Source organism: Saccharomyces eubayanus, chromosome II (genome assembly GCF_001298625.1).
Source record: "Saccharomyces eubayanus strain FM1318 chromosome II, whole genome shotgun sequence".
Lineage (NCBI taxonomy): Eukaryota > Fungi > Ascomycota > Saccharomycetes > Saccharomycetales > Saccharomycetaceae > Saccharomyces > Saccharomyces eubayanus.
In genome coordinates, this window is record NC_030977.1 from 1,179,736 (window position 1) to 1,204,796 (window position 25,061).

Below are 25,061 nucleotides of genomic sequence, written 5' to 3' on the forward strand. Positions count from 1 at the left end.
TGGATTCATAGATTATAAAGTATTACATAAAATATGAATAAAAACAACAATAAAACAAGAACAGCAAAATGATCAGGTGGACAATTCATGATAGTATTCATCGTAGTGAGGAACTTCATTAGTTATTTCTGTAGCACTGAAATCCAATGAGTGTTTGGTGTCGCGAATCAAATCAGTGACTTTGTTCAAATTTAGCTCCAAGTAGTCTGCCAAAAATTGACCGATTTCAGTATTTTCATGATTACCTTGCAGTTTCTCCAATATACGAGACCATGTGGTTTTCCTATTAGTGTATGCATATATGTTAACATCGACTGCACTGTGGCCGTGTGTGGTCCAGCCGATTTGTGCTCTGAAAGAAACCATGTCGTTCAACTTCTCTTGAATGGCATTTGCGTTATCACCCAAATGGATCAACGTATTCACATCATCGTCGGTGTAGTCGAAGATACCCAAATCTCTTTCTAAGATTTCATGTTTGATAAAATTTTCTAGCTTGCCAGTGGCGCCTAGGTCGTGAACAAAGTCCACTAGTTTCTTTTTCAAAAACTCACCTGAATGGGTGGCGTTGGCCAGTACTTGTGGATACCAAACATATTCCGGATAACTAGCAGTGATTTGCCTCGAGGTGACTAATCCACCTGTTTCATGATCCGAGGTGGATACCAGAACGGTTTCAGTGTCGGAATTTTTGGCGAATTCTAAGACATATTGGAATGCCTCATCGAACGCAAGAACTTCTCTCACTTGGGAGGCGGGGTCGTTTTGGTGGCCGGCGTGATCAATTCTGGAGCCTTCTACCATTAGGAAAAACCCGTTAGAGTCTTCGTCCTCGTCGGAAGCCTTTTCCAATGCCTTCAATGCCACACTTACTTGCTCCTTGAGGGAAGGGTACTCCTTCTTGTCTCTGTCGATTTCGAATGGGATATCGTTGTCTGCAAAAAGACCCAGCAGCGGCAGAGTAACATTGTCGCCATGGGCATTTAGCAACGAGTCAAAACTTTTACGGTCGCCCACGTATTGCCAGCCATTAGACTGAGCTTCGTCAATCAAGTCTCTACCGTCTTTTCTGGAACCTTGGTGGCCGTAAGGAGAAGCATCACTACCTTGAGGATAAAAGTGAGTTCTACCACCACCCATTAGCAAATCTACCATTCTACCGAGAGGGTATTCACCCAATTGGTGCGTAGCAATGAGATCTTCTTGCCATCTGAAGTCTGCGTGGGAGCTAAAAGACGCCGGAGTAGCGTCTGTGATTCTTGTTGTGACCACAAGCCCAGTGAAATAACCTGCCAATTTGGCTGCTTCTAGCACCGTGCCACATGGAGTTTGATGTGGATCTACACCGATGGCTCCATTGTAAGACTTTAAAGCACATGCAAATGCGGTGGCGCCCGCAGCAGAGTCAGTGACTAGCGAGTCCGAAGATCTTGTTCTGGAGGAACCGATAAAATGCTGGTCCAGCATTAGGATGTCATCTATAGGCAAATCATGGATATGTTGGTTGAACGATCTAGCCATGGACAAAGAGGCGGGCCCCATACCATCCGTGACGAAGAAGATGACATTCTTCTTTTTGTTTGGTGTAGAACGCAATGCAAATGTGCTGGGAAAGGCCAGGTGGACCAACGCTAGTAGCAAACCAATCGAGATCACCGTGGCTATGACTACTTTGGACCTCTTGGAGATACGTCTCCCGTTTGGACGAGATCTCGAGGTAGACCCAGAAACAAGACGTGTCTGTTCGCCTGCTAATGCGTGAGTCATCATGCTGTGGATGCTTATTTGTGTAACGTGCTTGTGATGCTGATATGTAAAGTTGTACGTAACCGTTTGCTGCCAAAGTGTGCACCAGAAAAAAAAAATACAAAGTTCTCTTTTTATATAATTAAATGCCTCTTGTTTTCCCCACGCGCGAAGCTTATCGTTATCGTCAATGCTGCTATTCTTGTTGTTGCTGCTGCTGGAGATCTTCATTTAGCCGCGCCTTGCGGGAGGTATACAAAGAAGAGACTCGTTGTTGCTCCTGCCACTCCTTAGTCAGCTTGTTCCTCAATGTCTCACACTGTTCGTTTATTTGCTCGTCCGAGAGCGACTCGTCATCCTCCAGCCAGTCACGCAGCTCGCTGACCTGAACCTCAATCTCACGTTTCTCCATGTGGGTGCTCATCTCCTTCTGCACTGCAAGGGGCTTGTTGACCCTGCTGTGGGTGGGCTTGTTAATTGCCTTGTCGCGCTGCCGTTGACTGCCCTGTGCCCTGCGCCTATCTGTGTTGCTGGCCAGCGATCGCTGCACGTGGCCCGACGTCGATGACCCCTTCGCCGATTTGAGTCCTATTCCGCTGTACGACATGTTCCGTTTCTGGTGCTGCTGATACTAGGTACAAAAGACCGTGTTCATATCAGGATCCCACTGGTTAAAATACAACATTCTGCTCTCATTCTTGATACAATCTGCTCTTCCCTGCCTTTACCCGCACGCCTATTTTTTCCCCCGTGTGCTACGCCTTTTTCTATTGGAAAAAAGAATTTTGGCAAAAAAACGTCAAGAAGATAAGATGGTATTTATTTCATCTACACGTTCCAGTAGTTTGAAATACTGGCCCCATATCAAATCAACATCCGCAAGTACACACACTTGACAGCATGGCTATCTTTCTCAGTAAGAGACTGTTGAGGTACACCTTTTTTGCCGGTGTAGCCCTCATTTTGCTGCTAACGTTGAACTCCAATAGTAGTACCCAACAATACGTCGCTTCATACTTACCATCTGCGTTTGATTTATCCTCACATGACTCCTCCTCTGTTGAAGAACAGTTGCTTAGTGAAAAAAGTGATGCTGAGAAACTAAAAGAACATGCTTTGAACCCAGAAGTAGATACCACAGCCACGATGGATGAGGAATCCAAGGCTCTCAAAGCTTCTGCCGAAGAGGCTGATGCTCCATTAGACACGAAAAAGGATAGTAAGGGCAAGGTAGACGGAACTACATCCACAGGCTTGGAAAAGACCACTATGGATTATATCACCCCGTCCTTTGCTAAAAAAGGTACCAAACCAAAAGCTTGCTACGTTACTTTAGTAAGAAACTCAGAACTATATGATCTGTTAAGCTCCATTAAGTACGTGGAAGATAAAATCAACAAGAATTTCCCTTACCCTTGGGTTTTCTTAAATGACGAACCATTCACCGAAGAGTTCAAGGAAGCAATCACTAAAGCTGTCTCATCCGAAGTTAAATTCGGTATCTTGCCCAAGGAACACTGGTCGTATCCAGAATGGATCAACGAGACAAAGGCTGCTGAAGTCCGTAAAGAAGCAGCCAACCAGTATATCTATGGTGATTCAGAATCTTATAGACACATGTGTCGTTATCAATCCGGTTTCTTCTGGAGACATCCATTATTGGATGAATATGATTGGTACTGGCGTGTGGAACCAAACATCAAGCTACACTGTAATATCAACTATGACGTTTTTCAATGGATGCAAGATAATGAAAAAGTTTATGGTTTCACCGTCTCCATCCATGAATATCCGGCCACTATTCCTTCCTTATGGGAAACTTCGATGAATTTCATAAAAGAGAATCCTCAGTACGTTGACAAGAACAATTTGATGAAATTTATTTCCGAAGATAAGGGTAAATCATATAACATGTGCCATTTCTGGTCAAATTTCGAAGTTGCAAACTTGAATTTCTGGAGATCTCCAGCATACATGGAATACTTTGATGCTTTAGATCATCAAGGTGGGTTCTTTTACGAAAGGTGGGGTGATGCTCCTGTTCATTCCATTGCTGCTTCTTTGTTTTTACCAAAGGATAAAATTCACTATTTTTCAGACATTGGTTACTATCACGGGCCTTATAATAACTGTCCGTTGGATAAAGATGTATTTGAAAACAACAATTGTGAATGTGACCAAGGAAATGACTTTACTTTCCAAGGTTACTCTTGCGGTAAAGAATATTATGACGCTCAAGGTTTGGTAAAGCCACAGAACTGGAAAAGCTTCCGTGATTAGCATTCTAAACAACTAGCTTTAAAATCGACTTTTATACTATTTTCATTTTATTTTTATAACTGGATAAGTACACATAGGGTTGCATAGTAGTTATGCAAATTAGACTATCCTTATAGTTGAAAATTAATGGTATTTTCATTATTGTTAGCGTATGTAGAGCATTCCGAAAATAGTGTGAAAATTAACTAAAGCAAATTAATATAATTCTGCCAGTATAAGAAAAGAGGGATGTACATAAACAATAAAGATAAAAAACGATAGCCAAGGAGAGAGAATTATGGAAGTTCTCAGAGATGTATTATCACTTGATCAAGCTAAAATTGACGAGTTAAAGGCAACCACACAGGATGAAGCAGAAAACAACAATCTGTTTGAAAATTATTTGAAGGATTGCAAATTCAAAGCACCTTCGAACCAAGACCAATCACCACTAACCAAACTGAAAACATTACAAGAAACTCATTCCAACAACGAAGTGGCAATTAGTGTGGTTATACCCCAACTAGTTGACTACTTGACCCAATTTACTGACAGATTATCCAATTACACACAGGACTTGGACTTTATTAAAAGAAAATCTAATGAATTGCAATCGCTTCTCGAATACAACTCTACCAAACTGGCTAACATTTCACCCATGGTCAATGATCTAATGATTCCTCCTGAACTAATTAATGATATTGTTAAAGGAAAGATCAATGAAAGCTGGCAAGATAACATAGCATTCATTACTGACAAAGAGCAAATTTATGATAAATATAGACACACTGATCATATTGAGCATCAAGAAGATACGAATAGGTCGACTACCATAGCACCAAAAGATTTTGACAAGCTATGTCAACTCTTGGATATCCTCAAAAATGTTATCCTAGAAAGATCCAAAAGACTCATTATTTCGAAAATCAAAAGTTTAAGAAATCATCACCCAATACCATCCCAAAGGCTACAAACACAGTTGTTAAAAGTTCAAAAAATTTTCCCCTTTATAAGAGATAACAATCTTTCTTTAGCCCTTGAGTTAAGGCAAGCCTACTGCTATACAATGAAATGGTATTATAAAGAGTATTTCTCAAGATACATCAGATCGTTGACGATTTTACAATTTCAACAAATCGACTCTCAATTTGCATTAGGGAATGGCCTTTCCACAACTTCAGTGGGTGGATTTAGCAATTCCTCGTCTCTGTTTTTCTCAAATTACTTAACTACATCTGCCACAAACGCTTTTTATAATAAAGCATCTGTCACTGACGAGGAGATTAACAGATACTTTCAGATTAAGAAAAGGCTAACCGTTTTGACTCAAGAAGATAATACAGTCATGGTTTCACAAATCGCCGAAAATAACACAACTAAGAATTATATTGAAATTGGATTTAAAAATTTGAACTTAGCCATTCTAGACAATTGTACAGTAGAATACCTTTTTTTAAAGGAGTTTTTTGCTATAAATGATGATAATTCTGAGGAAATTAATGGACTGTTAGAACAAATATTCCAACCAACTTTTGATGAAGCAACTGAATATACCCAACAACTGATTCAATACAATTACGATATTTTTGGCGTACTAATCAGTATCCGTGTGGCAAATCAACTGCAGTTTGAATCCGAAAGAAGAGATATACCGTCCATGTTTGATAGTTTCTTAAACGGCCAGTTGATTCAGTTATGGCCCCGGTTTCAGCAGTTGGTAGATTTCCAATGTGAAAGCTTGCGTAAAGTAGCAATCACTACAAACGTAGCAAAATATGGTAGCTCAAACGCAACAAACAATGACCCATTAACTTCACCACATGAATTAGCTGTACAATTTGGTAAGTTTTTAGTAAGTTTTCTGACATTGGCAATAACACATAAACTGGCCATTGATGAAAGATCTGAACCATTATACAATTCCATCATTAGATTAAGAAATGATTTTGAAACTGTCATGACAAAGTGTAGCAAAAAGACTAAATCTCCCGAAAGGTTTTTAACGACGAATTACATGTATTTATACAATAATTTACAACAATTACATCTACAATTGAATATGACTGACTCGAATACGCAAAATTACGATTTCAATTCTACGGAGAATGTTAATACTGATGCTATAGATGAGAATGAAGGTAACTCTGGGGTACCGCTAATAATCAGAGAGACCGAGAACCACTTCAAAACTTTAGTGGAAGCTTTCACTAGAAGTTGATGGAAAGATAAAAATGCATATAGAAAAATGCTAATAAGCAAAATATTTCTCGAAAGTTTATTTCGTAATTATATATCATATTTAGAGACCAAGTTAAAAACGTTTAACAAATTAAACCACCACACATGCGCCCTATTTTCAAAACCCCTTAGGAACACCCTTGGCGGGCCTTTGATTTAAATCAAGATAAATACCACCATTCTTGAATCCAAACCATTTAAATCTTGCATGATCAGCAGCTTCGGCAGTATCATCGTTTATGGTTTCATCGCGTTTGGTATCTGTTGTTTCCTCTTCCTTAGGGATGGGATCCTGAATTTGTTGAATAATCTTATAAGCTTCCACATCAGAATATGGCACACCAGTTCTTGGATCGAAGTACTGACATTCTTTATTTGTGATCAGACATTTTTTTCTTATACCATTGGCCAAGAAGACACCAGTTGGAGGCTGCGTTTTGATCTTAATCTCCAAATCCTTATTTGTCTCTGTGTTTATTTCATGAATGATTTTTTTATCGTATTCACCAAAAGATGGAAAATTGGCTAGCGCTGATAAATCATGCGATATGCCCACATTAGAGGAGGACGGTACTGATAACTGAGATGGTGAGGGTAAAATAGAGTGAAAAATGGTCTGTATATCCTGTGATCTCTGCGTTGTGGATGTGGCGTTCATATGAGACCACTGAGAACCAAATAAGTTTGTATCAAAATCCTTCAAGTTCGGTGGCGTATTGGGGAAATCATAAATTGTGACAAAATTTCTGGAAGTCAACTGTTCTGGACCTTCGTATACTGGCGTTGGTAAGGGATTTTCGGTGGACGAGCTATCCATGTTAGTGGTATTTGTTTTTGAAGGTGACTCCTCAGTGTCAATGATGGCCACCTGGGGAGAATCCGTGAATGTAACTTGCTTTAAAGTGTTGCTTCCAGAATCACTATCATGTGAGGGGCTAACAGACGAATTCTTGGTATTTTCGTGTTTGACACTGAGCAAAATCTCATTTTCAGCGTTAAAATCCTTAGAGGTCAACTCAGCGTCTTCAATGGGAGTACCGTGCCGTTGTGGAGATGTAAGCAATTCATTTTCTTTTTGAAATGCTGTTTTGTCATCACGGGATAAATCTGTAGGACCCGTCTCTTTATTTCTTAAGGTATTCGTCAAGTCGTCCATCGTTGTATCTTTAGTCTGTGTGTCGTTGGCGCTTGTGATTATATCCACAGTGTCCACTATGTCTTCTTCTGGCAGGTTGTTAGTGGTCACATCATTTGTGGCTTGCTTTCCTGTGGTTGCATCTAGTGTTATTTCTGGTGTTGAGCTTGTTGTTGGTTCTTCAGATGGCGCTGTTGGTATGGGTGCCTCTGTCAGCGTTTCTTCAACAACCTTTTCGTTAGTAGAAGGGATTTCGCCTCCCGTGGTCGTTGTTTGTTTTTCATTCGAAGATTTCTCTACAGCAGGGTTGGTATTGTCTTCCTCCTTTACCGATACTTCACTTACCCCTTTCTTAGCATCTGGTGCATCTGGCTGGTTGGAGCCGAGGGTTTTCTTGGGTTTTCTTGGATATTTCTTCTTCTTTTTGTCACGCTTACTCAATTGTTCTTGCCAATATTTGCGATCGTCTAATTCCATCAGTGGCGTCATTAACCACGCAGTGGATAAGAACTGAAGTATGGTTTCATTTGGTTGAAATTTTAGTTTTTGTCTTTTTTGTAAAGCTAGTCGATTTTCTTTTTTCCAGATTTCCTGTTCTTTGAACTTGTCTAACGACAGAATATTTAGCTTTTCAGTTTCTTTAGCAATTCTTAGCCTTTCCGCCTGAGTTAAAATATACTTGGCTTCTTGTTCTTTGTGTTTTCTAATTCTTTCTTGTATGACTTTCCTCTTTTTTTCAGCTTTAGACAATTTCTCATAAACTTTCATTGTATTTTCCATGACAGAAGATCTCTTAGAAGTTCTTCTTGTGTTTGACAATAAGGTTTCAGCATTCAATTGTTCATGGTTATGGTGTGATCTTCGTGGTGTTTGTCCTTTTGTAGCTTGTTCTCGTGCAGGTTCAACTTTGGATTTCTGCTTTTTGACTATTACGGGTCCCTTTTGTAGTTTCTTGTTTCTTTTCTTTCTTGACAGTAGCTCTTGTTTTCGTATTTCTCTTTCCTCCGCGTCATCATCATCCTCGTCATTATTAGAACCCTCTGATTCACTACTACTGAACATTAAATCATCGGCGGCTTGATCACTTGAAGCCTTGGTGGGTCCCTTCGTTATGCTTTCCGCCTCATCCTCATCCTCCTCCTCTTCTTCTCCCTCTTCGTTGTCGTCTTTCTCTACAATTTCAAAATCTTGATCGTCTTCATCTTCCTGAAATAATAATCCGATTTCGTCCTGATCATCATCTTCGCCGTTGTTGTACGACGAGAGCTGTCTTTTGGTTGATTCTATATCTTTTAGTTCCTGCTGTAGTAACTTTTGCAATTTATTACCAGCATTAGACCTTCTCGATCTTGATTGAATAATAAACTCGGTTCCAGACCCTAAGTCGTCATCATCATCACTGTCTTCAAAGCTCATTACTGCCTCGACCTCGTTCTACTTTACTTTTTGTATGTATTCATTTGTCTATATATGGCTTTTTTTTTTTTCAATTACTATTTTCCCATTATGCCTTTTTAAGTACTTAGAAAAAGGAAAACTACCAAAACTTGAAAGTATGTATTTGCATATCAGTAGAGAGAATATAAAGAGAGGGGGGAGAAAGCCGGGAATGCAGGTTTTTACTGGGCGCTTTCTAAAGCTTTATCTTTATTTTCAGCATCCATGTTTGGCTCTTCATCAATGAAATTTGGTGGTGCGTTAGCGCCTAGCAAGTAGTTAGGCATATCATTACCCAATGAACTTTCGGTGGTTTGCAAAGTGAAGTCTTCTTGAGCCAGAGCATCCAGCTCTGCATCCAGTTCTGCATCGCTGATGTCATCGAGCTCGCCGTTGTTGTTCATTGCCAGGACTTCTTGCAGTTCATCGCCTTGTTCTATTAGGTCCAGCATTTCATCTTGCATGTCTTGTAACTTGTCTATGTCTATCTTGCCGTATTGAGCCTTCATGGCGTTGTTGGTTTGCTTGAGAGCGTTTATCGTGATCATGGTGTTTTGCAAGTTATCATTGGTCATCTGGGCCTGCGTCATGGACCAAGATTGCGAATCCAGTGAATCTTTCATATTTTCCAACTGTTTACGTTTGTTCAGGATCTTCAGAGCCTGTTTCCGCAACGAAGGTTGCTTGTTATTTGATCTCTGTAGATTTTTCTGGATATTTTGTAGTTGGAAGTTCAGCTGGGCAATTTGAGTATCTAACTGAGATATCCTGTTCGATAACGATTGCTGAGCCTGATTCATGGATTGGTTGGACTCTTGCAAGAGCTGGTCATGGCTCTTTTTGTTCCCGTATCCGAATATTCTGTTCATGGCGGCTTGAGGGTATTGTTGCTGCAATGAGAATGCCTATTCCTGGTAGTTTACTTTTACACGCCAACGTTTTCGTAACGCTTTGTTTTTTGCTGAAATTCCTACATTTTTCAAATGGCTGAAAAGAGAGAGGGGGAAGGGAAAGTCAAAAAAAGATATATATATATATATATATATATATGTATGTATATATGTGTGAATGTGCTGGAAAAAAAGTCGCTTACTTCTTCAGATACTGGGCCAGCTCTTCGATAGAAATCAAAGGAATGCCGTGTTTCTTGCCGAATTCTTGACAATCGTTCAGTCTCATCATGGTGCCCTGGTCGTCGTCGTTGACCAGTTCTCCGATGACGGCGACTGGACTTAGCCCGCTTAGTTTACACAAGTCCACACCGGCCTCAGTATGGCCTCTTCTCTGTAGGACACCACCGTCAGCGGCTCTCAAGGGGCAGATGTGGCCCGGCTTCAAGAATGACTTGGGCGTGGAGCCAGGGTTGGCCAGGGCTCTGCACGTCGTCGATCTGTCGTGAGCAGAGATACCTGTAGTGGTGTCCTGGGCGACATCTACGGTTATCGTGTACGCGGTCCCGTGCCTGTCGTCGTCGTTGGACTCGAACTTCATGCCCGTTCTTAGTAATGGAAGGTCCAATTTATCAGCAATGACATTGGTCATGGGGGCACACACATAGCCCGAAGAGTGACGTACAAGGAAGGCCATTTGCTCGGTGCTGACGTTTTCAGCAGCGCAAATCAGATCACCTTCGTTCTCACGACTGGCATCGTCCATCACAATGACGAACTTGTTCTGCTTGAAATGCTCTATAACTTGGTCAATTGGCGTGAACATTGCTTACTGTGTTATCCTGCGCTGTGGGTTTTGCAGATATCCGATGTATACTGCGTATATATGTCAACGAATTTTTCACAATAGCACATATATTGGTAATAGCCTTTTTTTTTTCTGTCTTTCTTCAGAATCTCGCTAACAAATTACTCATCAGGTGAACGGCAGCGCTCATCCGTCGGAAACCGGCGTTAGGAGATAACCACCGCCGTGTAAAGGGAGGACTCCGAATCAAACGCCCACTCCGCGACCACGTGACGCCCGTCCGCACACCACACCGTGAATCGTAGCGAGCGACCACCACCGTCGACAATGCCGCCAACGCCAAGCCAGCGCGCATGAAGTACGGGCGCGCCCAACTGCAGCGGCGCGCCCGCAGCTGCTTCCCCGGCCCGCACGTCCCACAGCCGCACGGTCCAGTCCGTCGAGCATGACAGCAACAGCATTAGCCGCCGAGCATCGTCCTGGCAGAACACCAGCCCAGTGACCCTTGCAGAGTGGCAATCCGCGGGTTGGAACCCGTTGTTGTCCAGCGCCAGGCACAGCGGTCCCGGCTGGTCCCACACGACCTTGTAGATGCCGCCATCCTCCGCGCCCACCCACACGTGCTGTGGGTCCTCGCGCGTGTACGCCACACTGGCCACGCCCACCTCGTCGAACTTTGCCAGCCGCTTCAGCCGCTGCAAATACGCACTACTCTCGTCATCCAGCGCCAGCAGCCGCGACAGCGGCACAGGCCGGAGCCGCCGGGGCGCCCGCAGCACGGACAGGTCCAGACAGCTCAGCTCCGCAACGGTGCCGTCGTCCGCCGCCACCAACACTCTCTCTTGGCCCCGTACGCTGCTCGTATCGAGCACGGCCACCACTGGATGCTGGAAGTAGTGTCTGCTGATCATGTTCCGCTGCACGACGTACGCGGCGGGAGCCTCGTGCTTCTGCTTCAGTCTGAGCTCGTACAGCGTAGTCTTACCCGTAAAGGTAGTCAGCAGAATGGACACCACCTGGCTCTCGTGGTGCTCGCGGCGCAGAATCGTAGCGCTCATCACCCGTGTGCCGCGAAACTCCACAAGGTCCACCAACTGGCCGTTGCGGCCGTTGGCGCTGTCGCACTTCACGACGTTCACCACAGACCACACCGTCTCGTCGCTGGCGTACCGCCGCGCTGCGGGCGGTAACCGCACGTACGCAACGACCAGGATCCCCTTGGCCGGGTCGTATTCCTGTGCGACGCGCTCGCAGCCGCTGTCGAGTTGCACGCTCTCGCTTACCATGGCCCATTGCATCGGCCCGTCTAAGTCTTGTTGCGTGTCCCGGAGCGACTGCTCGCCTGCTCCCGGAGCAAACGTCTCCAGCCGTGCAAAGCTGGCGTCATTTAGCGTTGCCGCCGCGTCTTCCACGAGCACAGGCTTGGCAAGTTCCAGTCTCACCTGAACGTCTTCCACCTCGCTACTGTTCTCGACAACCAGAGCAACAGCAGTAGCTAGTGCGCCCTCATCCTCTTGTTCCTGGTCCGGTCCGATCTGTTCCGTTTGGATGCCTTTGTCGTACGATATCACTTCTTTGCGTCGGTGATGTGCTGAAACGGCCCTACGGGCCGTTCCAGCCTCCTCCATGTCAGTCTGCACAGAAACGCTCACCATGGTTGGCGTTGGCGTTGGCGTTGGCGTTGGCGTTGCTGGCCGCCGGCCGCTCGCCGCCAACACCGTCTCGCTGCTCAGCACGCTGGCATGTTTCCGCCTTTCACGCAATTCCTTCAATTGCCTTCTTTTCTCCTCTAGTTCCTTCAGTCGCTCCATCTCAACGCTTCTCCTCTCTTTGGCTCGAGCCTGTTTTACGCATCCATCTCTCTCGTAATTTCGGTTTTTTTCTTCTCTTGTTTACAGCACAACACGAAAAACTAAGCTCTTTTCTTTTTTTTGCGCTTTGGCAGCTCTTGGAAAATTTCAAAAGCATACATGTGAGCCTGTTTTTAGCCATGCTAGTTGGAACAGGTGGACAGGCCAGGCGACTCCATAATGGACATTAATATAGATGACATCCTTGCGGAGTTGGACAAAGAAACTACCGCTGTAGACTCCACCAATATCACGCAGGGCTCTTCTTCCACTGCCCACGGAGATGCACTTACAATAGTAAACTCGTCACTAGACTCAAGTGTCAAGACTCATACATACGTTTCGCCCCAGCGGGATTTTGCCAACTTAATGAAGTGCTGGAGGAACGAACGGTGTTCGCCGGAGCTTTTGGCGTATCCGCATCAGCTAATGAAAAGACTGTTGAACCGAATATCCGCGCAATCACAATTGATTGAGAACATATCAATGGGGTTCCTCGATATGCAAAACGCATCCAGTGCGAACCGTTCCATGCCCAACGACTCCAAACTCCCTCTGCTTTGCATGGAAACCGAACTAGAGAGACTGAAGTTTGTTATTAGAAGCTACGTACGATGTAGGCTCGGCAAGATCGACAAATTCTCGCTCTACTTACGACAACTAAATGAAGACGAAAACTCGCTGACCTCCCTTACCGATTTATTGTCCGGTGACGAAATCAAATACCACGACTCGCATTCTCTTATCTGGTTGAAACTCATCAATGATTCCATACTGAAGTACATGCCTGAAGAGCTGCAAGCAATTAACGACACTGAAGGGAGCGTAAGCATGATAGACGAGCCAGACTGGAACAAGTTCGTCTTCATACACGTGAATGGGCCGCCAGAAGGCCACTGGAACGAAGACCCCCTTCTGCAGGAAAACGAGTTTGGCAAGCCGTGCTACACTGTGACAATCCCGGACTTGAACGAAGAGGTCGAACTAACCATTGGCAGTATTTATGTCATGAGATATGAGGTGATCAGGGATTTGTTAAGAGACGATAAGATCGCTCTTATTTGAATTAGCATGCATTATTCCCCTTCCCTCTCTTTCTCACGCCCTCTGTATGTATTTATATACACGTATATATATATATATATATATATATATATATGTATCATCACAATCTTACTTTTCGTTTGTTCGTGTCATGTTCTTCCGCATTTCCGTTGATCTTGCAAGCAATTTGGAATAATTGGACGATGATCGCGTCTGCAACGAAGCGGGCCGCTTCAAGTTGCTGCCTCCTCCCTCGGGAGCCTTCGTCATACAACTGCCAGGAAGACCGTTGACTAACCTGCTCGATTCAGGTACATGAGGAACCTGGTTTTTCCCTTTTGTCTTTTTGACTTTTTGAGAAATGAATTTATCAAACATCTTATGCTCCAGTTTCGAGGACGCCACTTTGGGCTTTGCACAAATCTCACTCTTCATCAGTTTCCATACCTCTATCAAAACTGCCCTGTCTTTACACGCCATGAAAACTGTCTTTGGACCCTCGATTTGTAACATTTGGTCATTTATTAGGTTTATTTTTTCCACTTGGTTTAATTTCAATTCAAACTGTAGCTCGAACTCACGCTCTTTTCGCATCTTGGGGCTTTTCTTAGCAAAAATAAGTCCTCTACCCAAATTCGTTATCACCAGTATCCTCTTGTAGAATTTGTCGGCGCTTTCTGTAGGAGAATCGATATCGCAGGGGCTCTTGTAGTCTGGAGCAAGCGTCTCAAGATCAACCGCTGAGCTTTCCGTGGCTTCTACAGAAAGCTCAATATCCTTCACCAACAAAACGTGTTCGTCGAGATTTTTCAAGTAGGACGACCAAAAGTTATCAGCGGACCGACTTCTGGGCTCTTTCCCTTTGGAGACACTGGTAATCGAAGGAGACGATCGAGATGCATGGATATTTGTGGTTTTCTTTTGGGCCTTTTCACGATCCGTGCTACTGGACGAAGATCTAACAAATGCATTGGAATTATACCCAGACTTCAGTTGGCCCGTGTAGTCTTTATTAAACGCGGCCGTTGCAGCGGTCATACTGATCGCAGAACGATCTTGACAAGTCGCGGCTGACGTCTGTGGTGTAGTTTCCGCGTGGCTGTTATATGCGAGTTGGAGGTTGGCCAGCTTGGCAGTGGCATCCGGCTCGGGAACTTTTGGCAGCGGCTTCAGCGCCTCTGCACTTATCTTGTATGGTTGTATCTCTGGAGGATCATCATCCCATACTGAACCGTTATCGAAATTGACGCTCTGGAAAAATATATGTGCTTTGATTTTCTCAATGGTCAGTCTGTCATTGGGTTCCTTGACTAATAGCTTCTTGACCAAGTCCTTGATTATTTGTGGGAAACCCGCAGTGAAGGCATATTGGACCTTCATTACCTTTTGGAACGTCAAATACTCGTTAGAAGCTTTGAAAGGCGGTTTGCCCGCCACCATTTGGAACAGGATGCAGCCAAAAGCCCAAATATCACAACGAGAATCCGTATAGCTATCATTTAGTAGCTCGGGGGACACATACTCGGCAGTACCGACAAACGATTTCGATCTTGCATTCAAATCAAAATAAGGCTTACCGTCCGCGTCGTCCGATGGTTCCTCCGGTAAAATTTTGGCTGTACCAAAATCTGTTAGCTTCACTTTCATGTCTTTATCAAGCAATATGTTTTCGGGCTTGATGTCCCTGTGTATGATTCCGATAGTATGTAAGGAGTCAACGGCATCGATGATCTGCGAAGCATAATAGCGCGCACATTGCTCGTTTAACGACCCGTACTTCTTAATCAAAGCCAAGAAATCACCGTGGGGGGCGTATTCTAGAAGAAAATACAGGCTTGCCTCGTCCTGAAAGGTGAAAAAAAGCCTGATTATGCCCTTGGTGCCATTCAGCTTCTGCAGTGCCAGTTTCTCCACGGTGACGTACTTGACTTTTTTTTGACGTATTAGGTACTCTTTACTCAACACTTTGACTGCGTACTTCTTCCCCGAATCGCGGGCGGTTGCCAAAACGACACTAGAGTACGAGCCATCGCCCAGTTGCTCTCCGAACTTGAAGTCCTTTATCCCCATCTTCACCACATGTTTGGTCAACTCTCCCGTTGTAGGGTCAACAACTTCTTTGATGATCTTGGCCGCACCACGGTCTGCCCACTCGTCTCTTCTACGCCTCATGGAGGGATCAAGGCCCATATCACGCGGCGAGGAGTCCTCGTTTGCCGAGGGAATGAACCGGTGGGTGCTGGTCAACGCCTTATCACCAAACTGACCTTGCGGTGAAGCCTTCAACCCTGATCCATTGCCATCCACGAAAGGATGAAGACGATGCTGCGTTTGTGTAGGGTCCTCGGCTGTCGGCAGCGATGGCTCGAACAACAGTGCGTGGTCTGCTTCCGTTAAAGACCTATTTCCCATTTCAAAAACGTAATAACAAGCAAACAATTACACACAAACGCACACGCACAAGCTCTACCAGATAATTCTTGTGAGCGACGCTTTTTCACCTACTTTTCTCTGTACTATTGTTGCTGCAGCAGTCACAATATGCCAAACCACTACCAGCATTAACAGGAATTTTTCAAACTCCCTTAAACGATCGCAGCCCTATTAGGACTGCCAAATCCTCTAGGGTTATCTCGGAAAAATAGTAGGGCTCTGTAGACCACCCTTAGGGTCCAAGCCCTTAAAACCGACAGTCGGAAAAGCCCGTTTATTCAACGAATTTTCAACGATTTTTTTCCGCAGAGCATCGGTAATTGGCAATGCACACGACCGATCCATGCAGCAATCAATGCAAAGCTTGCGTAGCCCGTCACTCAGCGATGCGTACTAATATACATTTATATATATATATGTACCTATGTATGTGCTTGTAGTCTTCTTTTTGTTGAAGATGGATGTTCCTGTAAAGCTGTATCAGTATCATCAGCACAAAAGGCAAAGTGTATCCGCACGCACAAGTGATATTTCATTAAAGTGATTCAGATTCCGTTTTCCATTATCTGCCCCTTTTGTTCATTCGTTTTTTTATTAGCTGCCCACAATCGAGTCAAAGTGAAAAGTTATGAGTATTACTGCTACTAGAAGGAGAAACCAAGAGACCGTCTGTTGCAAGACAACAACGACTTCCATCAAGGTAGAAGCGCTCAATAGTAAAGCCACCTTGAGGAAGGAGAAGCTGCTTCACGATTTTCATGAGCTGCCGGATTGGCAAAGAGATAACGATAAGATTCTTACTGGGTACGTACGCGAGACGCTGTCGTGGAAAAAGTGTTTGTATTCCTTGTTTTACTGGAATAACGAGACTGTGAACATCTACACGCACTTAGTGCCAGCAATCGTGTACTTCGTGTTCGGTGTCACGCTTACAAACTATTTCCTCATTCCCGTGTTCCCCTCCACCACGTGGTCCGATTACACCGTGATCAATATTTTTTTAATGGGTGCGTTCCTGTGTCTAATGTGCAGCAGTTGTTTCCACTGCATGAAACAACACTCCGAGAAGCAGAGTGATTTCTGGAGTAAGCTTGACTACTTGGGAATCATCAGCTTGATCTCATGCTCGATGATTCCTATAATATACTTCGGCTACTTCGACCACGTATCTTACTTCAGTCTCTTCACGGTCGTCACGCTGGTCCTGGCCACTTTTTGCACCATCTGTGTCCTACATGAGAAGTTCAACACTTCTACTTTCCGTCCCTTTAGGGCCATGTTTTTTATATTATTCGGGTTCAGTGGGCTCCTCCCATTGACTACTGGTCTTTTCAAGTTTGGTCTTCAAGGTGTGCTTAACAGAATAAGAGTGAGCTTTGTGTTCTGGGAAGCGCTCTTTTACATTTCGGGGGCTCTCATCTACGGGTTCAGGATTCCGGAAACTTTGGCGCCAGGAAAGTTTGACTTTTTCGGTAGCTCTCATCAAATATTCCACATTATGGTCGTTCTCGGTTCCGTTTGCCATCTAAAGGCCATTATCGATTCTTATAAATTAATGCATTCTCATTTCCATTCTTAGTGGGCTCACAAAAAAAATAAATAAATACTAATTAAATATTAAAAATAACAAAATAACAGAATTAAATACCAATAACCCACTCATATATTCTGTTACCATGTCTCCGCGTAAATAATAGGCGTTAATCATTTAATTGGTTTTTGACAGGTGCTTAATTTTAACGCTAACAGAATACACGGTGCCGAAAAAAGGTTCGAATTAGTAAATTTGCCAGGTAGGAACGAGAAACAAAGACAAAGAAGCTTCCGTAAAATACCCAGTACACCTCCGAAATACTAAACCATGAGCACAAGATTAAAGGCTTTGGATGCATACAGACACGGCCTGAGAGCTACTCGAATAGCATTCCAGAATGATACGAAAGTACTATTAGCTGCTAGAGCCAAAATGCGGTCAGGGATGGTGTCTCCGCCCAATCCAAAACTCACCACAGAGGAGCAGGTTCAACATTTAGAAGATGTGGCTATTTTCTTGAGACGAAACTTGGTTCAGGGTCAAAAAGTTGATGACACCGATATGAAGGAGCCCAGGTATCATCTGAACATTCATAAAGACACTGAATTGGGTGACAATGAGACTATCGCGGACCCCACAGCAAGAGTGAAAACAAACTTGAAGGCAAGACCATTCAAGTGCTCCGATAGAAAGCACTGATAACGTGTTTGTGATCTTTATTTATTCCGTTCTTTTCAAGAAGTTATATACATGTAAATATGCGTCGAGTCAAATCATACCCGTCATACGGCCCTCACTGAGCATGGCATACCATTACATATGCTATATACTATGATATAGTTGGTAGGTAGACGGTAGTTGTGATTACTAGTACTTTATCTCTTTTGACGGAATATTCCTCTTAATTAGCCTCGTAACGGAATTAAATGAACAAAAGCTCGAGAAAGGATAAATAAGAAAAAACAACGCTTATGTCAATAGTGCTATCAAAGCAACTGAGTCGGCGAGTTAATAATGCGATCTTCCATGTTCAGGTGTGTGAGCCGTGCCCACTACAGCACAAATGTCACAGAAGAATTCATAAACAGCATCTTGGCAAGGGCTCAAGAAGCAACGGCAAAAGCCTCCTCTAATGCTATTAAGATGGATCAGAAGAAAGGACATAGAGCATCTAATATGAACAGGAGCAGGAACCAGAACAGGAATAACAGGAACAACAATGAAGGTAAAGATATAGAAGGGAGACAAGGAGAGCGAAACATGAGATTAAACAACCGTGCTCCTAATGGTGATTCTACTCAAAACACCAACAGACAGAAATGGAATAGAAGTACCACAACGTCATTCATYAAGGATCCTTCCGATACTACAGTGGTCGTACAACCACAGTTCAAAAAAATGCAGAACCACAGAAATAATTTTAATGAAAATTCAAAAGTGGAAGATGATTTACTTGACGTTTTTAATTCGTCGATGGACCAAAAGCAAAGACCAAATAATTTCAATAAAAACACCAAACCTCAGGCAAGGTTTCAAAAGAAAAGTCACATTTTGACGGCATCTAAGAGAAGAAATGCTCCAAAGCAACAGCAAGTGCAAAGACCGGTTAAGAGACCTGCTAGTACTGAATATGTTCTGTATGAGCCAACGCCTTTATCTTTACTAGAATACTCACCTCAAGTGTTTCCAACTAAGGAATCGAAATTAGTCAACTATACATTGGATAGCTTGAAGAAGTCCAATTACCCTGTTTATAGATCTCCAAATCTAGGAATTCTTAAAAAGCATGATTATACTTTGAATACTCCATATTTTGGTAAATATACCCCAGGATCGTCATTAATTTTTGCTAAAGAGCCTCAATTGCAAAATTTGCCTTTGCAGGAGGATTTTGATGGATTGGTTAAGCATGTAAGAGGCGAATATCAGCTCTTGAAGCCATACGAAAGAAAAGATTTTGAAAAATTAACAAAATCTAAGGAAGTTGTTGATAAGCTCGTACAAAATAGCCGAATCGCAAGGCTGTCATTACAATCTGTTGCCATAGCCTCTGAAGAAAAAAAATTGATATATGATGTTTGTTCTGGAATAAAACCAATTTCTGAATTACAACAATAAATTAAACATTAATAATTCGTGTTTATATGCTTGTAAATATATAATACATATTTAGTATTATTTCTAAGTTGAAAAGAAAAAGAACGTATGTATGCCCTCTTCATTCTTGAGCTTCGAAATTCCGATTCAGTTCATCAGAAATAGAAATTTGATTTTTTAGTAAGAACTTTCGTAAGTTAGAATCCTCTCTCTTATCTTGGTACTGGATAATCATCTTTAAAAGTAATTCGGATATTGATTGCATAGGAAAGTCAGAAGGTATAGTTTCAAGCACCATTAATTGTGTATCTATGTCATCTAAGAGGTTAAAATTTCTTCGTAGTAAATTAGAAATCAACTCAACTGAGTAGTTTAAAGAAGTTATCTTCAAATATTGTTTCATGACCGCAATCAGATCCGGCTTATCCGTGAATTTCTCTACACTTCTAAAGTCATTGAACGATAGGTATACTTTCAATAACTCTTTAGGCGAAATCCATTTTATGAGATCATTGGAAAAGAATAGCAGGCATAATATGTGATCTCTATCGATCTTTGAAATTTCCCCGAAAGCAAATTTAATAAATTCACTATCTTCTATATTTTCTATTTTCAGGTTTTCACATTTTCCATAGTATTTTGAGAACCTCTCACACTTCACGCTATGTTTTAATTTGATGTCAATAAAACTTGTTATATCCGTCTTGTCATAGGCCAAATCGTCCTTATACTCCTTTATGAAATCGTCAAGTATAAACCATATTTTATCTTTGCTGATTATCTCTTGTAATTTTGTCAAATAATAGTTAAAAAGAAATTTTGAATCCTTACTATTCTGAACCCCCAGCTCCTCTATGAACGATACTTTCAATGATATACCTTCCTCTGGTATCCTGTCTAAAAACTCATTCTTACTTATGCCAGCAATGTCTAATATTTTTAGAACCTGTTTGATACTATTGCTGTCTGCATTTTTATTGCCTTGTCTAAGGCTGATAATAAGATCATCATTTAGTGTTTCTTTAACATATTCCTCAGGAAGACATCTTATGTTTTCTTCAATAAATGATATCAGCGACTTATAATCTTTTGCCCTTTTCAAAAGTTTCAGTGGTTCGACATACTCTCCCTTTTCTTTATGGATATCGATTAATAATCTTCTTCTAGAAATATCGTCTCCACGTGAATAAATTTCCTTTATAATTTCGTCAAAACTTTCCTGTTCAAACATGTCTATAGTTACTTCGCTCCCTGAATCCAATTGCAAGCCGAGCAAGGTTATATCGATGGATTTCATTATGTCACTAAAGTCAGTTACTAGAATTCCATTTTTGTCTCTTTTCTTCAGATCAGATTTTATCATCAAAATCATTTTAATGACATTTTCACATTTATTACTCAGTTTCAGACTCTTCAATTGTTCAACTATATCTACTAATCCACGGAAACACCAGATTTCGCTGTAAACTTTCCAGCCAAGTAAGTAGAATAATATCCTTATATCAACCTTATCAGAAAATTCGCACCACTTTTTCATTACCTCATCTTCTATGTGATCATAATGTAGCATCATTAGGAACAATAAAAGAGACATAAGATATTTTGCTTCAATTTTTTGAAACTTCGTCAAATCCCTTCTTGAAAGCTTTTTCAGTTGATCTTCAATATTATCAATTTCAGATTCATCATAGGATGTAAAACTTAGGACCATAGGTTTCGGTACTAGTAAATGAATTCCTAGATTATTATAAATGACTAAAGAAGATTTCTCCTCATAGGACTCTTCGACCAATGCACGTTCTCTTTCTATTCTAAACTTGTTGTCGCTGTGGGTTAAAGGCTGTAATCGTAGCTTATTGGATATTTTCTTTCTAAATTCTTCAGAAGTGTTGGTGTTCGTGAAAACTTTATCTGTCCTTGAAATTTTCAGATCTATTTTTGAATTGGTTATACTTTGTAATAACTGTGATTCTTCACTAGACAAAGCAGAATATATATCAACAGATTGGAACCCCGAATCTACAATTATGTAGGGAAATTCTACAATGACTTTTCTTGGGTAATTCTTCAGTAGCATTGTTCCTTTTATTATATCTCCATGATGATTTACTACCAAAGCCATAGCACCATTTTCGTATGATCCTCCTCCAGAACAAACTAGAAATTCATTATCATCATTGAAATTAGTTATTATAGGTTCCAGTTCTTCATCGGTTTCGCTTATTCGAAACAGAGGAATTACCTGCGATGATTTTAGATTTACAAGCTCATAATTGTTTAGCTTTGAAATCATTAATGTTTGTTCGTGTGCACATGCTTTATCTATCAGTTTGAAATTAAAGGTTTTGGCGAACACCAATGAATTTGCAGATATTTTAAGCAGTCTTATTCCCTCTGCGTGAAATGCGTATATTCTATAAGCGTTTGAGCTTCGAGAAAAATTACAGACAAGGACGTCATTGATACCTCTGAGTCTCACCGTATTGGGTCTTGGCGCAAATTCAGGAAGAATAAACAATACTAGTTCATTGTTGCATAATATCAGCGCACCCTCTACCTTGGGTAAAAGCAAGATTTTGTCTATCTTTGCATCTGAATCTGCGTCGAACTTTGTTTGAGAGACAAGCATATAGTTTCCACGTTCGAGTTCGAAATAGTGTAGAAGATCACCAGTAGTAGTCCCCAAAAATATATGGTTGTCATATGCTTCACAGCATGTGTATGCCAAGTCTGATGGTACATTTTCTAATACGGTGGAGAGTCTGAAAGGGCCTTCGTTTATCTTGAGTGACAAGTCTTCTTTCTGATTATCATTTGTGGACATTCCGGCCTCTGTTCCTGAAGTATCTTCTTTTGTGACGTCGTTTTCTATGGCTTCCCGTGCTGTATCCTTGTCGAAACTTGAATTGTCAGTTGATCGACTTTCCTCTTGAGAGAATTTGTCAGCTTCCTCTACATCCTCTTGATTAGCACTGTGTAAACTCGACTGCTGATTTTCTCCTTCGAGGGTTTCTTGGCCATTATCTTTCGTTCCGGTCTCATCGTTTTCTTCATGGGGGGGTTCGATGCCTATTTTAGATTCTCTTTCATCGTTATCTTGTACCTTTGTGTTATTGACCTTTATCTTCTTTTTTGCCATTCTTCTGTAAAAGATCTAGTCACCAAGAGGAGCTCCTATTTGGTCTGATTGCAATGTTGGTTTTGGCTTATTGTAGGCGATGATGTGTCTTGAAAGAAAGCCCTCACATTAACATAAATTAAACTACCTTTTTTTTCTCATCGGAACTCTATCTTCAACAAATAATATGCGATGTTAGGAGTTACTCAGGTATATATATTTAAAGATTTTAAGAGTTTTATCGTTATTGTACATATGTTTATATATCATTTATTGTGTAAAATTCTATGACCGGAAATCTATTTCAAAAGTTTAACCAAAAGATGAGAGCCTTTGTTGTTTTCATCAGAGGTTATTTTACTTTGAACCTCTTTCAAGTCCTTCAAAAATTGTTTTCCTTCCTTTTGATCTTTCAAAGTTTCGTATAGGGCAACAATTGTAAATGAGCTATCAGCGTTGTTAATCCATTCCAACAAGTTGGAGGAATCGATGATTTCATCATATAATTTGTAGGCGAATGGAACACCTAAGCCTTGAACATTCTTCAAAGGTTCAACCTTTCTTTCCTTGTTATTCCATTTACCGCCTTGAATTAAAGCCTTCAATAATCTAGTAGAGAAAGCTCTATGTATTGGGTGTGTTTCTTCAGTTATGTCACCCTTAAAGGTAGTTAAGATGTTGTCTAAAACAGTTTGGTATTTTTGTTGGTCCTTTTCATTCAATTGTGCGTATAACTCATCGTTAATCAAAACTTCTGCAACAAATTGACAGCCCAGGTTCTCTGTTAAAATCTCAGCATAGTTCTTTGATATGGTACTCAAAAACATGGGGGCGAACTTGGATAAAAGTTCGTGTCTTCTTTGTAAAGGATCTTTCTTAGAAGTGGCTTCGGATAATTCAATGTATCTTAATAATTCATTCTTAACAATAGGGGAGAAATATTTACCGTCCAAACCTAACAGTATGTACAACCATGGTCTTCTACCGAATTTGTCGATTATGAATTCCTGTAAGTGATCCTTAACAGTAGGACTGAAGCTCTTGAATACTAAAACAGTATCGTCGACACAATTTAAAATTGTAATGAAAACAATATTACCATGTTCGTTTTTAATCAGTTTTTCACCATGGTTTTTCAAAGTCTTTAAAATCAATTTTCTTTCCTTGGCATTAGCTTTAGCCATCAAAGTACAGGCAACATCAGAACCTTCTGGGGTATGGACCAATTCAGCAAACTGTTCATGAAGTAGTTCAATCATTTCAGAAATTTCTTTTTCGTTAGCGATTTTCACGTATTCTCTCATAGCGGCATGTAGAATTTGGAAACCAGTAGAACCTTTGTCAACTGAAGCGGTAATAGTACCTATCAAGTTTCTAGCAATGATATTTCTCTTTTCAACACTACTTTCACAAACTTTCTGAATGGTCAAGTCTTTGTGAGTTTCTCTGAAAACAGCATATTCAGAGCCCCAGAACTCTTTGATCATTTGTTGTTTCTGTTCGTGTGTGGCATAAAGAACGAATAAATCTTCCACAACATAGGCACCTTCACGATGTCTCATTAATTTTCTTAGTGAACCATGCAACTCGTTTATGATGGCTTGTCTTGAGGTTCTGGAACCGTAATGTAGTAATTTGACCAATAAGTATTTACCGTATGCAGATGTGGCTAGAACATAGAACTTACCCTTTAGAGAATCAACGATTTGCTCACGACGTTCTTTGGAAGAATATTTGACTAAGGTTTGAACAATACGAGAAGCATCATGCTTTAGGACAAGATCACTGATACAGTCCTTGGATAATTCCCAGATTTCGTTGGACAATTTCTCACGAATTTGCTTTGGTAAAGGTGGAGTTTTCACACGCAATCTTTCCCAGACAGATTTAATTTGTTGCACTTGAGTACCAGATCTTCTTTGCATTTTTCTTTCCTTTAGCAGTTTTCTTTGTTCAGTATGGTTACCACCTTCACCTCCTTCACTTTTACTTTTCCCTTCCTTTTCTTCATCTTCATCTTCATCATCATCGGAGATATCTAGGTCATCGGCCTCTTTGTCTTCCTCCTTTTTCTCTCCTTCTGGTTTACCCTTGTCCAGATCATCTAGGTCATCTTCATCTGATGAAGATAGTTCAGCATCTTCGTTTTTGGCTAGTTCCAATTCTTCATCGGAGGAATCGATAGAAATTCTAGGCTTTTTGGTCGATTTTTTATCTGATTGACTGACTCCTCTAGCGGAACGTTTTCCGTTTGTTTTCTTAGTTACTGGTGCCATTGCTAGTTAATTTATTACTACTGATTGGGTTATATCACAACTACCTAGAATTAAAAAAATTCCAATTTCGAAATATTTTAACTGGGCATCTCATCTCATCTTAGGAAAAAAATTTTCAGTATTTTTTCATAATAAAAAAAAAAAGGCGTTCAAGGCCGGGTTAGCAGATATGACTATATACTATACAAATACCTAT

At 41.4% G+C, this 25,061-nt stretch overlaps 15 protein-coding genes across 15 annotated transcripts; 6 read left to right on the forward strand and 9 right to left on the reverse strand.

Annotated features, from left to right (window-relative positions):
* Positions 1–72: 72 nt before the first annotated feature.
* PHO8 (alkaline phosphatase PHO8) lies at positions 73–1,977 on the reverse strand (the record flags this gene model as incomplete). Its single annotated transcript, XM_018363873.1, has 1 exon — positions 73–1,977. One exon carries the CDS (start codon positions 1,975–1,977, stop codon positions 73–75), a length of 1,905 nt encoding a protein of 634 aa, XP_018224002.1.
* On the reverse strand, positions 1,943–2,353 carry CWC21 (U2-type spliceosomal complex subunit CWC21; the record flags this gene model as incomplete). Its single annotated transcript, XM_018363874.1, has 1 exon — positions 1,943–2,353. One exon carries the CDS (start codon positions 2,351–2,353, stop codon positions 1,943–1,945), a length of 411 nt encoding a protein of 136 aa, XP_018224003.1.
* Positions 2,354–2,646: 293 nt separating this feature from the next.
* Positions 2,647–4,026, forward strand: KRE2 (alpha-1,2-mannosyltransferase KRE2; the record flags this gene model as incomplete). Its single annotated transcript, XM_018363875.1, has 1 exon — positions 2,647–4,026. The coding sequence occupies one exon, from the start codon at positions 2,647–2,649 to the stop codon at positions 4,024–4,026; it is 1,380 nt and encodes a 459-aa protein (XP_018224004.1).
* Positions 4,027–4,303: 277 nt separating this feature from the next.
* Positions 4,304–6,223, forward strand: VPS52 (Vps52p; the record flags this gene model as incomplete). Its single annotated transcript, XM_018363876.1, has 1 exon — positions 4,304–6,223. The coding sequence occupies one exon, from the start codon at positions 4,304–4,306 to the stop codon at positions 6,221–6,223; it is 1,920 nt and encodes a 639-aa protein (XP_018224005.1).
* Positions 6,224–6,361: 138 nt separating this feature from the next.
* VPS72 (Vps72p) lies at positions 6,362–8,794 on the reverse strand (the record flags this gene model as incomplete). The annotated part of the gene is made up of 1 exon (XM_018363877.1): positions 6,362–8,794. The coding sequence occupies one exon, from the start codon at positions 8,792–8,794 to the stop codon at positions 6,362–6,364; it is 2,433 nt and encodes an 810-aa protein (XP_018224006.1).
* Positions 8,795–8,997: 203 nt separating this feature from the next.
* On the reverse strand, positions 8,998–9,684 carry VPS60 (Vps60p; the record flags this gene model as incomplete). Its single annotated transcript, XM_018363878.1, has 1 exon — positions 8,998–9,684. One exon carries the CDS (start codon positions 9,682–9,684, stop codon positions 8,998–9,000), a length of 687 nt encoding a protein of 228 aa, XP_018224007.1.
* A 220-nt stretch (positions 9,685–9,904) lies between these two features.
* RIB3 (3,4-dihydroxy-2-butanone-4-phosphate synthase RIB3) lies at positions 9,905–10,531 on the reverse strand (the record flags this gene model as incomplete). Its single annotated transcript, XM_018363879.1, has 1 exon — positions 9,905–10,531. One exon carries the CDS (start codon positions 10,529–10,531, stop codon positions 9,905–9,907), a length of 627 nt encoding a protein of 208 aa, XP_018224008.1.
* A 188-nt stretch (positions 10,532–10,719) lies between these two features.
* PAC11 (dynein intermediate chain) lies at positions 10,720–12,324 on the reverse strand (the record flags this gene model as incomplete). Its single annotated transcript, XM_018363880.1, has 1 exon — positions 10,720–12,324. The coding sequence occupies one exon, from the start codon at positions 12,322–12,324 to the stop codon at positions 10,720–10,722; it is 1,605 nt and encodes a 534-aa protein (XP_018224009.1).
* A 219-nt stretch (positions 12,325–12,543) lies between these two features.
* On the forward strand, positions 12,544–13,428 carry SLD5 (DNA replication protein SLD5; the record flags this gene model as incomplete). The annotated part of the gene is made up of 1 exon (XM_018363881.1): positions 12,544–13,428. The coding sequence occupies one exon, from the start codon at positions 12,544–12,546 to the stop codon at positions 13,426–13,428; it is 885 nt and encodes a 294-aa protein (XP_018224010.1).
* Positions 13,429–13,536: 108 nt separating this feature from the next.
* On the reverse strand, positions 13,537–15,819 carry PKH1 (serine/threonine protein kinase PKH1; the record flags this gene model as incomplete). The annotated part of the gene is made up of 1 exon (XM_018363882.1): positions 13,537–15,819. One exon carries the CDS (start codon positions 15,817–15,819, stop codon positions 13,537–13,539), a length of 2,283 nt encoding a protein of 760 aa, XP_018224011.1.
* A 649-nt stretch (positions 15,820–16,468) lies between these two features.
* IZH1 (PAQR-type receptor) lies at positions 16,469–17,419 on the forward strand (the record flags this gene model as incomplete). Its single annotated transcript, XM_018363883.1, has 1 exon — positions 16,469–17,419. One exon carries the CDS (start codon positions 16,469–16,471, stop codon positions 17,417–17,419), a length of 951 nt encoding a protein of 316 aa, XP_018224012.1.
* A 282-nt stretch (positions 17,420–17,701) lies between these two features.
* Positions 17,702–18,073, forward strand: MZM1 (Mzm1p; the record flags this gene model as incomplete). The annotated part of the gene is made up of 1 exon (XM_018363884.1): positions 17,702–18,073. The coding sequence occupies one exon, from the start codon at positions 17,702–17,704 to the stop codon at positions 18,071–18,073; it is 372 nt and encodes a 123-aa protein (XP_018224013.1).
* A 315-nt stretch (positions 18,074–18,388) lies between these two features.
* Positions 18,389–19,492, forward strand: RSM28 (mitochondrial 37S ribosomal protein mS46 RSM28; the record flags this gene model as incomplete). Its single annotated transcript, XM_018363885.1, has 1 exon — positions 18,389–19,492. The coding sequence occupies one exon, from the start codon at positions 18,389–18,391 to the stop codon at positions 19,490–19,492; it is 1,104 nt and encodes a 367-aa protein (XP_018224014.1).
* Positions 19,493–19,592: 100 nt separating this feature from the next.
* Positions 19,593–22,610, reverse strand: VPS3 (CORVET complex subunit VPS3; the record flags this gene model as incomplete). Its single annotated transcript, XM_018363886.1, has 1 exon — positions 19,593–22,610. The coding sequence occupies one exon, from the start codon at positions 22,608–22,610 to the stop codon at positions 19,593–19,595; it is 3,018 nt and encodes a 1,005-aa protein (XP_018224015.1).
* Positions 22,611–22,888: 278 nt separating this feature from the next.
* On the reverse strand, positions 22,889–24,865 carry PUF6 (Puf6p; the record flags this gene model as incomplete). The annotated part of the gene is made up of 1 exon (XM_018363887.1): positions 22,889–24,865. One exon carries the CDS (start codon positions 24,863–24,865, stop codon positions 22,889–22,891), a length of 1,977 nt encoding a protein of 658 aa, XP_018224016.1.
* Positions 24,866–25,061: the final 196 nt, after the last annotated feature.